General features: G+C 33.1%; 1 protein-coding gene and 1 long non-coding RNA gene across 3 annotated transcripts; both read right to left on the reverse strand.

The window, feature by feature from the left end:
• Nucleotides 1–1,754: 1,754 nt before the first annotated feature.
• Nucleotides 1,755–9,195, reverse strand: LOC105332709 (uncharacterized). 2 transcript variants are annotated; one of them, XM_011435393.4, is made up of 3 exons: nt 8,879–9,195; nt 4,360–5,857; nt 1,755–2,221 (listed from the first exon to the last, which is right to left on the reverse strand). In XM_011435393.4, the coding sequence occupies exons 1-2, from the start codon at nt 8,918–8,920 to the stop codon at nt 4,394–4,396; spliced, it is 1,506 nt and encodes a 501-aa protein (XP_011433695.3). In that variant the 5' UTR covers nt 8,921–9,195; the 3' UTR covers nt 1,755–2,221; nt 4,360–4,393. The 2 variants fall into 2 exon arrangements, with proteins under 2 accessions (XP_011433695.3, XP_011433694.3); XM_011435392.4 differs by having other exon boundaries at nt 1,756–2,221; nt 4,452–5,857; nt 8,879–9,188.
• A 1,774-nt stretch (nt 9,196–10,969) lies between these two features.
• On the reverse strand, nt 10,970–12,634 carry LOC105332708 (uncharacterized). The gene is made up of 3 exons (XR_900826.4): nt 12,297–12,634; nt 11,682–11,885; nt 10,970–11,130 (listed from the first exon to the last, which is right to left on the reverse strand). It is a non-coding gene; the product is annotated as an uncharacterized lncRNA (long non-coding RNA).
• Between the last annotated feature and the right edge of the window lie 1,008 nt (nt 12,635–13,642).

Here is a 13,642-nt window from a genome sequence, read left to right on the forward strand (position 1 = left end):
ATGACTATGTCTCTTTAATAGAACAACCGATCTACAAGAATTATAAAATTTCCTATTTTCTTTCTCATCGTTATTTCAATTTCCTTTATATCTTCTTCCTTATTTACATATAATTACTATAATCATGAACGTTTACATTTACAAAAAAAGGTATGTAATTTCAGTTGAGGGTATATGTATTTTCCTTCTTCTTGTCACGTAAACCTGCTTAGAAATGTTGCATAAAAGAATTAAAAAAATTGCCATGCATTGGAGTTGAATATATATGCCTCTGCCCCCCCCCCCTCTCTCTCTCTCTCTCTCTCTCTCTCTCTCTCACTCTCTCTCTCTTTTGACCAATTATTCTAGATCTGCACAGTTTTATATATAACCATTATAAGTTTATTTATATGTTAATATCAAGAGTTTTATTAATTTGGATAAATTTCCTCTGAAAGGGTTTTTCTTGTTTCGTCTTTTGAAATTGAACGTTTTCGACACATGTTTTAGTTGTTCCAATCCTACTGTTAAATTTTAATTTTGATAAATCAAATCTCCATATAATCTAATCTACTGTCAAGGATGTTCTCATATGCCCTCTGACAAGCTTAAAGTACTAGATACTCAGTAGTCCCTTGGAATGCCTGCTGACAGGTGGAATGTATGTACAAGATTAAGTCATTCAGTACCAGAGTCCACTCGGCAGCAACAGCTTGAAGCTCCTTACAATATCATTTTGACGTCACCAATTCTCCGAACATAATTACATGTAGTCCATAAGATAAGTCAAACGGCGCTATATCGTCCACTTAGAGCAGCATGTAGCTCTTGAGGACATAACAATGACGTCACATATTCTCCGAAACCATTCTAGTACATGCATTCACCCACAACATAATTCTTTACACATCATTTCCAGCTCCCTCCTACTAGCACAAATCCAGAGGGCTGAAGATTTCTTATCAGAAACGATAATAATCGAAGTTTCTCTCTCTCTCTCTCTCTCTCTCTCTCTCTCTCTCTCTCTCTCTCTCTCTCTCTCTCTCTCTCTCTCTCTCTCTCTCTTATCTATCCCCCTCTTTCTTTATCACACCAACAAGATTGTGTTTGCGTCATTTTCAAAACAAGGGACAAAGACCAACTATTTTAGATAAGAATTATCGTAGACTGCAGTATCAGCATATATCATCACCATTGTAGGGCCGCGTAGGTGCTGTATACATGTATACATTGTATAGCCATAACTTAATCTTTTAGATGTTTACATTTGATCGCAATAACTTACGACTGATACCAGATCTTCAATGATCTTTGATGGTTTGAAGAAAAAAAAATCCTGTGAGTTTAGTTCACTTTGAAGAAAAGACAAAGCGAAGCCTTTTAGTGCAAGTGCTATTGGTGCATCAGCAACAGTCCTTAATGATCCGATAACCTATATTATAAATACATAATTATGAATATCGTTCATAGCTTAAAGTATCGTGTAATATTTTTAGGGTCATTTTGGTTTTAAAATATATTTATTGTGAGATATAGTAGTATATCATCATTTTCCCATAAATGGCTGATTATCTTCAATGATAAATCAACCATAACCAGCAATCGGAAAGGTCGACCGTTGGTTTTTTTTTAATCATCTACTTCCGATGACGTATGTCGTCATGTTTTGTTGCATCTTTTTTTTTTTTACTTTCTAAAAAATTTAAGATAATCATGATAAAAATTTTAAAATGTAATAATTAAAACAAAATATCAGAAATCTTCTTTATTTCATTAAACATTTTGTATAATATTACACGCAGAGTTTAAGTAGCGTTAAAAGCTATCATAGTTCAAAAGCTGAAATTAAAATAAATCTAGTCAAAGTAAAATATTCAATTTTGTTTCTTGGTATGTTCGGTAAACTCAGTAAAGTTTTCAGTGTATAATGAAAGTTCTTAGCTACATAACAAAAAATCACCGCAAATGGGACAATAAAGTGCAATATAATTGATGTGACATTTGTAATTTTATAATGTAATACATAAATGATAAAAAAAAATGTTCTACATCAAGTAGAGATATCAATGTCTGAAAAAAAAAACTGCGTTTGGTGCATTTTGAAATCTCGGATGAAAACGAGGCTCGAAAGATGGCGCTGCTCCATCACGTGATGCAGATGTTCGCTCGGCTCTACACTTCATACTCTACTGGGGGAGTGATGTAACCATTCAGCAAAGTACTGTGGGCTTTCTCCAACGTTCTGCAAATATGATAAAATGTGATAAAAAAAAAAGAAGAAGCGAAGTTTAACTACGTAGTGATTTGTAATATGAAGAGAGAGAATGAGTAATATATTTATAGTAATGCTATAAGAAGAAATACTGTACATGTATATAGACACATTATAAAATTGTTAATAACGCCTGGTGGTTTAATCGCCATATTGTTGTATTTATTTTTATTTTGAAAGATAGAAAAAAAATTGTTTTGCCTCTGACTGAGAAGAGACTTTGTCACTCGCTAAAACACATCACGTGACTGCCTTTTGTTTTTCTGTAGACGGTGAGTAGCAAAACATTATAGAACCATTTTAACAAGACCTTGGACTTTCGGTTGGACATAGCTATCTATTTCTTGCGTCAAAACAAAATAAAATGTCGCGGTTTCATGCGAAATATGCACCTATTGCGTAGTCCTAGCTCAAAAGCCAGACAAATCTTGTTGAAAGAGCAATGGCTGAGTGGCAAGCAATAGAATAGACAGGCCTACATCACATTGCTGTTTTACACAACTACCCAAAGTCCAAGCTCTTGTTAAAATGGTTCTAAGTACGTATTTCGTTTGTTACTGACTGTTTTCGAAGGAAAACTGTCGGCAAAGCGACACCGAAGGTACATTGTAAATACATTATCATGACGATTGTATCCAATAGAAGAGCAACATTTTATTTTAAAGGATCACAAAATAGAACTGTTCGTCAAAATGTGATTTTATCTTTTTTAATTTTGTGCATATTACATCCGACTGATCAAAGTTATTTGCTTTTTTGCTTGTTTGTTTGTTTGCATGTTTGGTTGTTCGTAATCTATTTTATAGGCAGAGACAGACAAAGATTTAGCATATGTATCAGTTTTGGTGTGCAATTGCCTTTTTATCAATATCGTTGACTATCCGAAAATGAATATTTTAAAATTACTAGTACTGGGTTTTATTATTAATATCGAATTAATTTAAAAAATAATATAAAAGATGTATAAATCTCAATTGATGATCGACAAATGCATAAAATGAAATTGTTTACTTTTTTCATTTCATAAAAAATTATACCTTACGGTATAAATTATCCCTAGTACTGCATTTTAAAGCCACACCCAGCATGAGGATACATCGCTTAAAATTTATGACTTTCATTGTATCAAGAAACAATTTATTATCTTTCATAAAAAACATACTCTATGTGTACTATTGCTGACAGTCATGCTTTTTAAAAAAAGCTACCTGTAAAAGAATACATCGTATATTTCACGAGTTTCTAAGTACACGAATGTTTGAAACTTTTCTTCATAAAAAGAATATATAATAGGTCTTCTGTGTAGTATTAATAGTATTCCTTAGTACCGCACTATAATGTGAGCTATGAGAGTACACCATTTATATTACGATTATCGTCCTTGTTTTGTGGTGTAAAACATTTATTTCAATGCATTTATATATTATATAAATGAAGTTTTATGTTGTGTAATTCATGTAAAACTTAATTTGAAACGTTTGAGAGATGAACATGCAGCTTCTTTTACATTACTCAGTTTTTTATTTAAATATATTTACATCATCCAGTGTCTTTGTCTATGATAACACTACGTATCGATTTTGTACTATATAACCCATAATACAAATGACGCCAAATTGAGGCGCCGGCGGGGTTTGCTTATTTATAGTTAAAGATTTAATTGTACGATGGCCTAAAATTATATAAATATATGTAATAAGGAATCATTCTTTGAATATTATGAGGTGATAATTTCGGTCGGGGCGTGATCAAATCTGTCATAAAGCCCTTCGGGCTTTATTGGATTTGATCACGCCCCGACCAAAATTATCACCTCATAATACTCAAAGAATGATTCCTTATTTCTTATATATGTGTGCTTGTATTTTATTACTCACCCGAGTATCACTTTTTTTTACATACATGTAGTTGTATTCTACATGTACATGTCTGGTAGATTTAAACTTTAAAAAAAATTAGAAAAAGATCTACTTATACAAAATATAAAGCTTGTGCCACGACAATAACCAAAGCACTAAGAAATATATAAAGCAAAAGTTAGTATATGCATACAGCCAAAGAAACACCGCTCGAGCAAAGCCTGACCAAGGATATTTTTTCATCATTACCTGAATCTCAGAAAAATAGATTCATTTACAACATTCAGGGTACCATGCCGGGGCTGCTACGAAAGCGTTTCTTTCTTTTATACAATGCTAACCTCTTCCGGTTTATCACGGAGATGGTCACTCCAATCACAATGATCGAGGGAACACCGATCGCTATCGCCATGGCAACTGGCCAGTATTTGTCGCCATCTGATTGGCTTGGCTCTTCAGAAAGCGTTTCCGCCGCTGTGGTTGGTCTTTTGGCTTCTGTCGAATTTGTGAGGAATGTGTTTTGATTAATCTTGGTTGTTGAAGCAATGTTTGTGGAATGGCGCTTTGTAGTAAATTCTTTGTTGTTTGTGAAAGATTTTGATGTCGATAAGGAGGCCGTTGTTGAATCAGTATTCCCGCCATCTTTGTTTACAGCTACACCACTGCTGCTTATTTTAACAAAGTTTGTTGGATACATACTTTGTGTTGTCTGTGTTTGTGTCCTTTCTGTCGTAGAAGCCAAGCTTTCATTGTGTTTCTTAGCACTATCATTACTTCCTATGTTGTTTGTAATTCTTTGATTAAATGCTATCGTTGTCTTTGAAGCTGTTGTTCTTAATTCTGTTGTACGTAGTTTCGTTGTAAGTGATGGTGATGTTGTCGGTTTTGTTGTCTGTGGAGTTGTCGGTGCTGGTGTTGTTGTTGTTTTTGTTGTTTGTGAAGTTGTTGGTGCTGGAGTTGTTGTTGTTTTTGTGGATGTCTGTGTTGTTGTGGCTGTTGGTGACGTTTTGGTTGTCGGTATTACTACGGTTGTTGGAGTTTTTGTGGTTGATGGAGTTGACGTAGATATGTTTGTTGTCTTTAAGGTTGTTGTCACTATTTGTGTTGCTTTTGAGATTGTTATTTGCGATGTTGTCGGTGTAGGTGTTGTGTGTTTTGGTGTTGTAGATTTTGTTTTCAGAATACTTGTTCCGGTTGTTTGTTCTCTATTTTGCTCGGTCTTTTTGTCAGCGATGTAACCCGTTGCTTTTTTCGTCTCGGGAAGAGCTGTTGTCATCTGTACGACCGTTTTTGAATAAGATAGCGGATTTGTCTTCTGTTTTACTGTTGTTGTTTTACTACTGCTTGTGCTTTTAGCATTAATGTTGCTAAAATGGTCTGTAACACTACCAACGATGCTATTGTTTTTGTCACTGTTGTTTAAACTACTATTGCTGTTTGTATTGATGGGGCCACGTGATATCTCAGACTGTCCCTGTTGTCCTATATTAGAGCTTGTCGGATTTCTCGATGTTAATTTTTCAGCTGTCAATGTTGTTTTCGTAACAGTTCTTGTTGATTTGCTCGTAGGCGGAAGTGACGTTTTGGTGTGATAAAAGACTGGTATGATCACGTGACCCGCGTTGCCCAATGAATCATTGGTGAATGTGTTACCGATGAGTAGGCCAAAATGGCTGGATGCGTCACTTAGGTTTTGGGGAGGACTTTTTAAGTTAATTGCTCTGACAGCATGGAATGTAGAAAAAATCTGCAAAGACAATAATATATATAGCTACGTAATATTCGTACATTTATCTATCATGAAGATTCTCCGAAAATAATCATTCAATTGTTAATATTTTGTTGGAATATTCAAACTATTTCTAAAATTTAAAAAGATGGGGTTTAGGCTTCCCTGGCCAATGAAGAAGATAAAGAAATGTTATTCATCCAACATGTTAATTACCTGTATTGAAAAATAGGTTATAAACGTTCGTTTCCCTGGATTTCAAAGTGAATTTTGAATACTAGTATTATTATACTAATAATTATTTCTTTTGCTCGAAATCGTTCCAATTGAACATTAAGAATATACAAATTAGATGTTTCGCCACAATGTTCGACATCGTGAACAAGTACAATTCACAAAAGTAGAGTGTGGTATACACCCTATTTTCACGTAAAAATCATATATTGTTTTAATGATTATCAGTGTCATTGCTAGCTGCACATTTAACAAAAGTCACCGTCAATAATGAATATAATAATGTAAATATTAAGATTTGGACTGGGAAAATCATTCAAACTCGTAAAAAGAAATGATAAAAGATAGTCACGCCCCATATTCCTTTTATACATGTATATGGTATCAACTTCAAAGATATTTTGTTTTTGTCTGATATTTACGAGCAGCCATGGCTTTGTAAGAACTCTTAATAATATTTTTCTTCTTTAGAATATCAAACATAAATGTAGAATTAAAATCAGTACTGATTGTTAAATCACTTCCATTCTAGATATGTTCATTATTGATTATGATTCAATGTTGTCGAAATCTCGGCATCAAACAACAGCATTAAAAAATAGAAGCTTTTGCATTTCCAACAGAGAATTTCTTTTTAGGAGAACATAAATGTAATTGGTTAAAATGCCCCAAAAGAGAAAAATGAAACGCTCCATACACAACTTATTATAATAAGTATTTCTTTTTTGTAAACATCTAATCTTAGTACATTTCCTTTACTTTTAACGTTTATAATTTTTTAAACATGTTTGTTAAGTCTGTGGTGAAGATTTTAATTCAGTCTACTTACATGTAAATGTAACAGGAAACTTTTTTGAATTACTGATGTCTTTATCTGCCAGATATACTAAATATAAGCGCGTTATTTACAATTTAAAAACAACAACAACAACAAAAGGCTGTGAGACATTTACAAAATTGTGTATAATTTATATTTTCACAAAACTAGAATTGTGTGTGAATATATTTCGTTTGTTTTTTGATAAAACATCTTTGATTTTTCTTTGTATGCACGTGTATGCTTGACAATATTATAAAGATACAATTGTGTATATTTGTACCATTTAATAATTTTTTTAAAGATAGACAATTAATGAATTTTTAAAATAATAGATTTGAGTAGTGGGAGTTTTCGTTCAGGAAATAAGCGGTTCTAACCTTACCGCCTTTATCGGGAATGTTAGGCAAATGATGACAAACAGTGTTTACAAAACAGGCGAGAATTTCCGTATGTTGGAAATCTACCTGACGAAATCGCTTTCGTTTGATCCTAATTAAGTTTGATAGTCTGTCGTCTGCTGAAAACGCGGTCGTCTGCTCGGATCAGTTACGTCAGATAACGGAGAGATTAACTTTTGATGATCGTGTGTAAGTTTACATTCACTGTCGTCCTCTGTCTCGTAAACAGTGAAAAATAGTGACTTTTAACCTTTAGCTCTTAGTCTGTAAATATTCTCCCTGTCTCATGGTGTTATCTACATCTTCCTTGATCCTATTGGTACAAGTCTATATGGTATATTTTTTTTAGAGTGTTATCTCTGTATTTCTTTTTCTTAGGGGAAAAAAAACTTTAAGCGTAAACGTCATTTTTAATATACCCCCCCCCCCCCCCCCAGACAGAACAGAGACGTAATACTAAAAAATAAAAGATTGTCTTGCCTTTTGTGACATGTATTAAAAATTTTCTTTTTGTTGAATTTTCTGTATGTTAATTAATTTGAAAGACATTTTTATGATTTTTTTTAATAAAAAGATATCCGCATTTTTTTGTAAATGAACTACTCGGCGATATGTATATTTCACCGAATACATGTATTCTACAACATTGAAATTATCATGCAGTTTTGCAAATGTCCCCTCCTACCTGTTCATAATGTTCAACACTCGACGGGAGGAAACTCCAAAGTAAATATATACATGTAGTTTCTATTAAAACCAACTGTGTTACTCTTCGTTAAATAATTTCTTCCTTTTTCACTATCACATTTTTTCTCTTGATTTAAATCTCTCTCTCTCTCTCTCTCTCTCTCTCTCTCTCTCTCTCTCTCTCTCTCTCTCTCTCTCTCTCTTCTCTCTCGTTACATGTATGCATATAGTTACAATTTACTCAATACACAAGCTGGTCAGAAATATGTTGCAACGTATCTATTCATCTTTCTATTTTGTAAGAATGGAAGTAAGTGTTACAAAATATTTTTTGGGCAGAATAGTCACTTTTCATAAGAACATACATGTATACGAACTTGTACATGTTATACCTTTAAGCATGGACACCAAAATTTAACTGTATACATGCAGCTATGATATAAGATCTTGAGTTGAAATATTGTTAAAAGAAGGTGTTTTTTTTTAATTTTAATTTTTGTTCAATTAATTAGAAATAATATTGAACACATTTAATTTGCTATTTAATACATTCAATTATTACGATAATGTATATCTTTTTTCCTTCTTTCATTCAAAACTGACACCATTTATAAAAAAAATAGACAAATACTTTTCATAGTTATTAGATGTGATAATGGTGTCTATACTATTGCATTCCTAATATAGCCCTTTGCATCCTTTTTTTTTAATATCAAAAACACAATTCTTTTGTAAAAAAAAGATTGCATGAGCCAAACCAGTACAGTTTGCAATTAGAGTTTGCTTAGATCATATTTATTGCTCATTTTAATTTCTAGAGTGTTCATAATTTGCACTTCATTCAATAATTTAAAAATTTTTAAAAAATGTATCGTCAAATTACATCTACTAGTATCTTACCAGAAATGTTGAAAACTCCAGAACCGAAGCTTGAATTTTCATAGTTTTCCACTTGGTAATCCTTACAGTAACAGAAAACTAATGTAATTAGACGTACTCGGTATATAGTTGTTTTTTTTTCATGCAGTCATACATGTAGTTATCATGACACAGATAGATCTTCTTCGCTAACTGCCTTACACTCGCAAAACCATGACAACTCTACTCTGTCACCAAGCTTCTGTCCCCCTTGTGTACACAATGACGTAACATTAGGCTGGGTGGTGGAATCCATCGACAAACGGAAGGGACGCATTCCTGAAACCCCCGGATGATATCGCCATCTTTTCGAGCTACCTGCTTCCGAATGTTTCCCTCGTCAAGGACCGTGTGCCCGAGATACATCTGTTGTATAAACTTGTTAGAGGCGACTTTCCTTCATGTTTTCAAACAGAGCTTACAAACAATTTTTATCTCTAGAAGAGGTTTTCGTATTTTTAGGTAGAAAACCATTTTAGGGGAAATGAATTGTGTATACTTTTATATTGTTTTTCTCCCCTTACGTCCGTTTTTAATTGCTTTTGAGATCATTTCTTTTTTTTCTATATCTAGAGATTTTTTTTCAGTATGCATTTGATGTAAACGGTTCTATAGTTTAATTACAATTTAAATGTATACATGTATATACGCTCTGTGGTTTTTTTTATTCATGGTTGTCTTTTATCCAAAATTAAATATTTTTCTCACCATAGGTAAAATGTGAGAAATACATTTGATACTTATTATCTACCATACATTTCATTTTTTAACATTGCATCATCTAATTTAGATACGATAGGTACTTGAAAATGTTCCATTTTTTTTTATTATGATATGAATTTCATTTGCACATATACTATATATATACATGTAAGCATATTTAGCACAATTGACAAACCTGTTGACAAGATCAATTTCAACAATTTTAAGGGAGAGAAAATGTTTCCAAAGGGGGGGGGGGGGGGGAGCCGACTGATACTTTTGTTTGCTAGACTGGGTGGGGGGGGGGGGGGGGGGGTGGGGGGTCGACGAGGCCTATATTCGGTATTTTTATAATATTACATTGTATAATCAGATTGAATTAAGTCTGATCGAACCAACCCCTTTAGGTCCGCCTATGAGATGCACTGTATATGTACCTGTATGTTAAATGGTAAGCGTTGCTTATAATTACTGGATGCCAAAATTAAGCTTATTAGTAAAATCTACAAGAAACAATATTATTTATTTTCAGTATATTTATTGTAATATTGTTTTTTCCTCTGATTTGTATTCCTCAGGTGGATGATTGATAACAATACAAAATTAAGATATAATACAATAATTACAGGAAATAATAGGATAAATGTAAAAATCTGATTCATTAACAATATTTCATAGATTCTCCCCGATAACCTCCCGGTGTGTGAAATAAAGCGTATATGATTATGGAGTACATGTACACCGTTTGGTAGCCACAGGTGCTGGAGGACAGGACCGATCTCCCTCCCCCCACTCCATCCCCCACCCCCAGGTGTCTCGCATCTCGATCCCGGGACTTTACTCATTTTTTCTTTAAATTATCTTTTTATGATTTATTTACAATCTAATGTATACATTCATTGCGTAAAATTTACTTAAAACAAACTTTTTGAACAAAAAATTATATCCCCTCTATATATAATTTATCACCCCTATTCTCAAGCGCCTGTGTCGGTAAAATGCTAACTTTGCTTACAATTTACTGTGCTGGCATTAATAGTGTTTCAATGATGTAATAATAAAATATGTACATGTATATACCTTTCGTTTCGAATCTGTTTTTAATATGTGATTCAGCTTTTTTATTAGGAATTTTCTGCTCTAAAAAATATATCGGTTGCCCAAAAGCTTGCAAATGAGCAACATTAAGCAACAAAATTCCTGCATTAGCATCCTGTTGTATCCAGCCAGCAAAAAAATCCGCCCTGCTACTTCCCTCATGACTTTTTGTGCATGAAATGTCAAGTAAATTAGAATTCAGGAAGAAGAAATATTTTCCTTCACACACATTGTCTACAAAAACGTCCCGGACACGCGGTCATTTTCGCCTGTAGCACAAGGAATTGGGCAATACTCGATCGTCACTGCTTTTAACATATGAAGCCACAAGAGGTGTCCCGAATCCTACGTGTATTAAGTTACGGGAGAAGGATGAGGTGGCTCGATCGGATGTTCAGACTTTTGAAGCACGAGGGCAAGTTCCTCTTGGTAATCTACAAAATGCATTTGTGAAGGTTAACGATTTCAAATGATCATCCTAATTATATATTTCGTTATTACAAGTGTGTAAGTGATACATTAAGGAACAATATTAATAGTCTAGTTTTGGAAATATACAAAACTGGTTCATACAAAAATATCCATGTACAAAATTAAGCAAATCATCACAATGTTACTTCTTCTTTTCCAGTTATCCTTGTATAAAGTTGTGTTTGTTTTCATTTTGAGTGGATTATCAATACATGAAATTTCCCAAGTAAATCGACGAATAAAATAAATTAAAATTAATTCGTGTGTGAATCAAGAATTTTTTTCCGGAGAAGGGGGTCCGATGCTAGGAAATAAATTTTGTTTGCGTGGAGTTGGGGTTTATTATCGATTACCTTACAATCATTTATGGGAGTTTTCAAGGCGGTCGGGGGGGGGGGGGGGTATTAGTTGCCCCACCACTTACATCCAACCCCCTTAGATCCGCGCATTAGTTATATATATATCATTCATTCAGAAAATCTTTTATAACTTTTAGAAATATATTAATACATACCTTCAGTCTTCCCCCGAGTCGTCTGAGTCTGACACATCAAACAAGATATCCTCTCCAAACAACGCCTGTCGTAGTCGTACGATTTCTCTCCCCTTGACTTTAGCGAATTGATAATAGATGTCTCTCATTGCTTCCGTCACAGCCAGGCGCATTCGCAGTGAGTACCGGAAACATTTATATCCCTGCTCTCTTGCTTTCAAGTATCTGTAATAGATGTATGTGACCCTATTTACAATTTAATGTTTTAAATGAAATATTTTCATCTATTAATTGATTTTCCATTAATTATAGTTAATGGCGGTAATATCGATCGCTTTCCAAGTTCGCTATGATAACATATTATTTTTCAGATTGAGATAATCCTACTTTACGAGTTAAGTTGCAAAACAATTTTTAAACTCTTCTTATTTTCAATTTGATTAATATTTGATTAAACTATGAAGAATTCTCTATTAACCTGTGCTGCAGTACTATGCGTGAGAATTCAAATGACATAATTTTGAGTATTTATGATATATAGGTAAACTAGTGATCATCTGAATAAACGGCGCCTTCAATCTGTTATAATCTAACACACTATTTGCATTTATTTATGTATTTGTAAGAGTTGCGTACCTTTGCTGCAGTCTGAACAGCTGTCGGTCCAGAGCTATTATTTGATCGTTGGATTTCTCGAAGTAAAGTTCCGCCTTGTTCAGATTTTCCAAATCCATGAAGCGCTTACAAGAGAGAATATGCGTCATTTTTCGGCTTGTGTCAGTCTGTGACATTGGGTGAATTTTTGGAGCTGTTTATAAGTTTTCAAAACAGTTATAAATCCGAGCAAATATGTATAATCGTGAGAAAATAGATTACTCATGGTGAGTTAATTATATTAACGTGTTACTCAATAGGTAATTTAAATTGGGCGGTTAAGAAAGCACTAATTAAGTGAAACTGTCAAATAACTTGTTGTTTTATAATTGATTGATTTCGTAATTTCGGATTATAATTGATGTAGGTTCACTCGTAAAACTGCTATATGTCAAGATGAGGAATTGTCTCAAGCGAATAAACTTAATTAATATCTAAGTAGGAAATAGAGTAACTGTTTATTTACATGTATTTATTAATAATGAGAAAAAACTTGTTAAATCAATAAGTTATTAAAATATGGATCAAACTATACACCTAAATCAATATTACATATCAAATAAATGTATCAATTTTAATTTTTCGATTAAAACTTGATTTACAATTTGTTCATATAAGAATTTTACACAAATCTTATTACTTTTCAGTTTGTATAAATAAAAAAAAATACCATGAAATCAAGGGTGTTTTATATTGTTTAATTGGTGTAAGAATAATATTTTAAGAATCAGTTTTATATATCTATGAAATATTATCATGTTTAAGAATATGTATACCCAATTAGTACATTCAATTTGAGTTAGGAATAGTAATTAATTGGCAAATACCTTAATGGCGATTAAAAACTAAATCAAGAGAGGTAACTTGGCTCTCTACCAAGAGGGGTAACTCTAATCAAGAGATGAACTCTTAGTAAACAAAAAAATTGTTCTCTGACAAAGATATTTTAATTTTTTTAGTTGAACATTATCGTCGGGACAGCAGAATTCTGCAATAAGATTACTGACGGAAGGGCTGACGAGCTGTCAGTCTCACCATGCCGTGTGTCATATCCTGTGGAATAGTTAATTACAGGTCTCAGTTTATACAATCATATTTGTTCGATTACATGCCATTAATTATCAATTATAGTACTTTGCAAGGATAAACTAAAACAAGGTGAAAATGTGTTTGTGTTTGAAACAAAATATGGATCAAAGGAATATGCTCGCTTGTTATAAATAACAGGTAAAACAGCACACAAATGCAAGCCTTAGTGTAATTTTATTTTACCGTCAAATCAAAGTTTAAAAGCAAATTCACGCATCTACAATTTACGGAGGCTCGAT

The sequence above is a fragment of the Magallana gigas genome, chromosome 10 (assembly GCF_963853765.1).
Source record: "Magallana gigas chromosome 10, xbMagGiga1.1, whole genome shotgun sequence".
Lineage (NCBI taxonomy): Eukaryota > Metazoa > Mollusca > Bivalvia > Ostreida > Ostreidae > Magallana > Magallana gigas.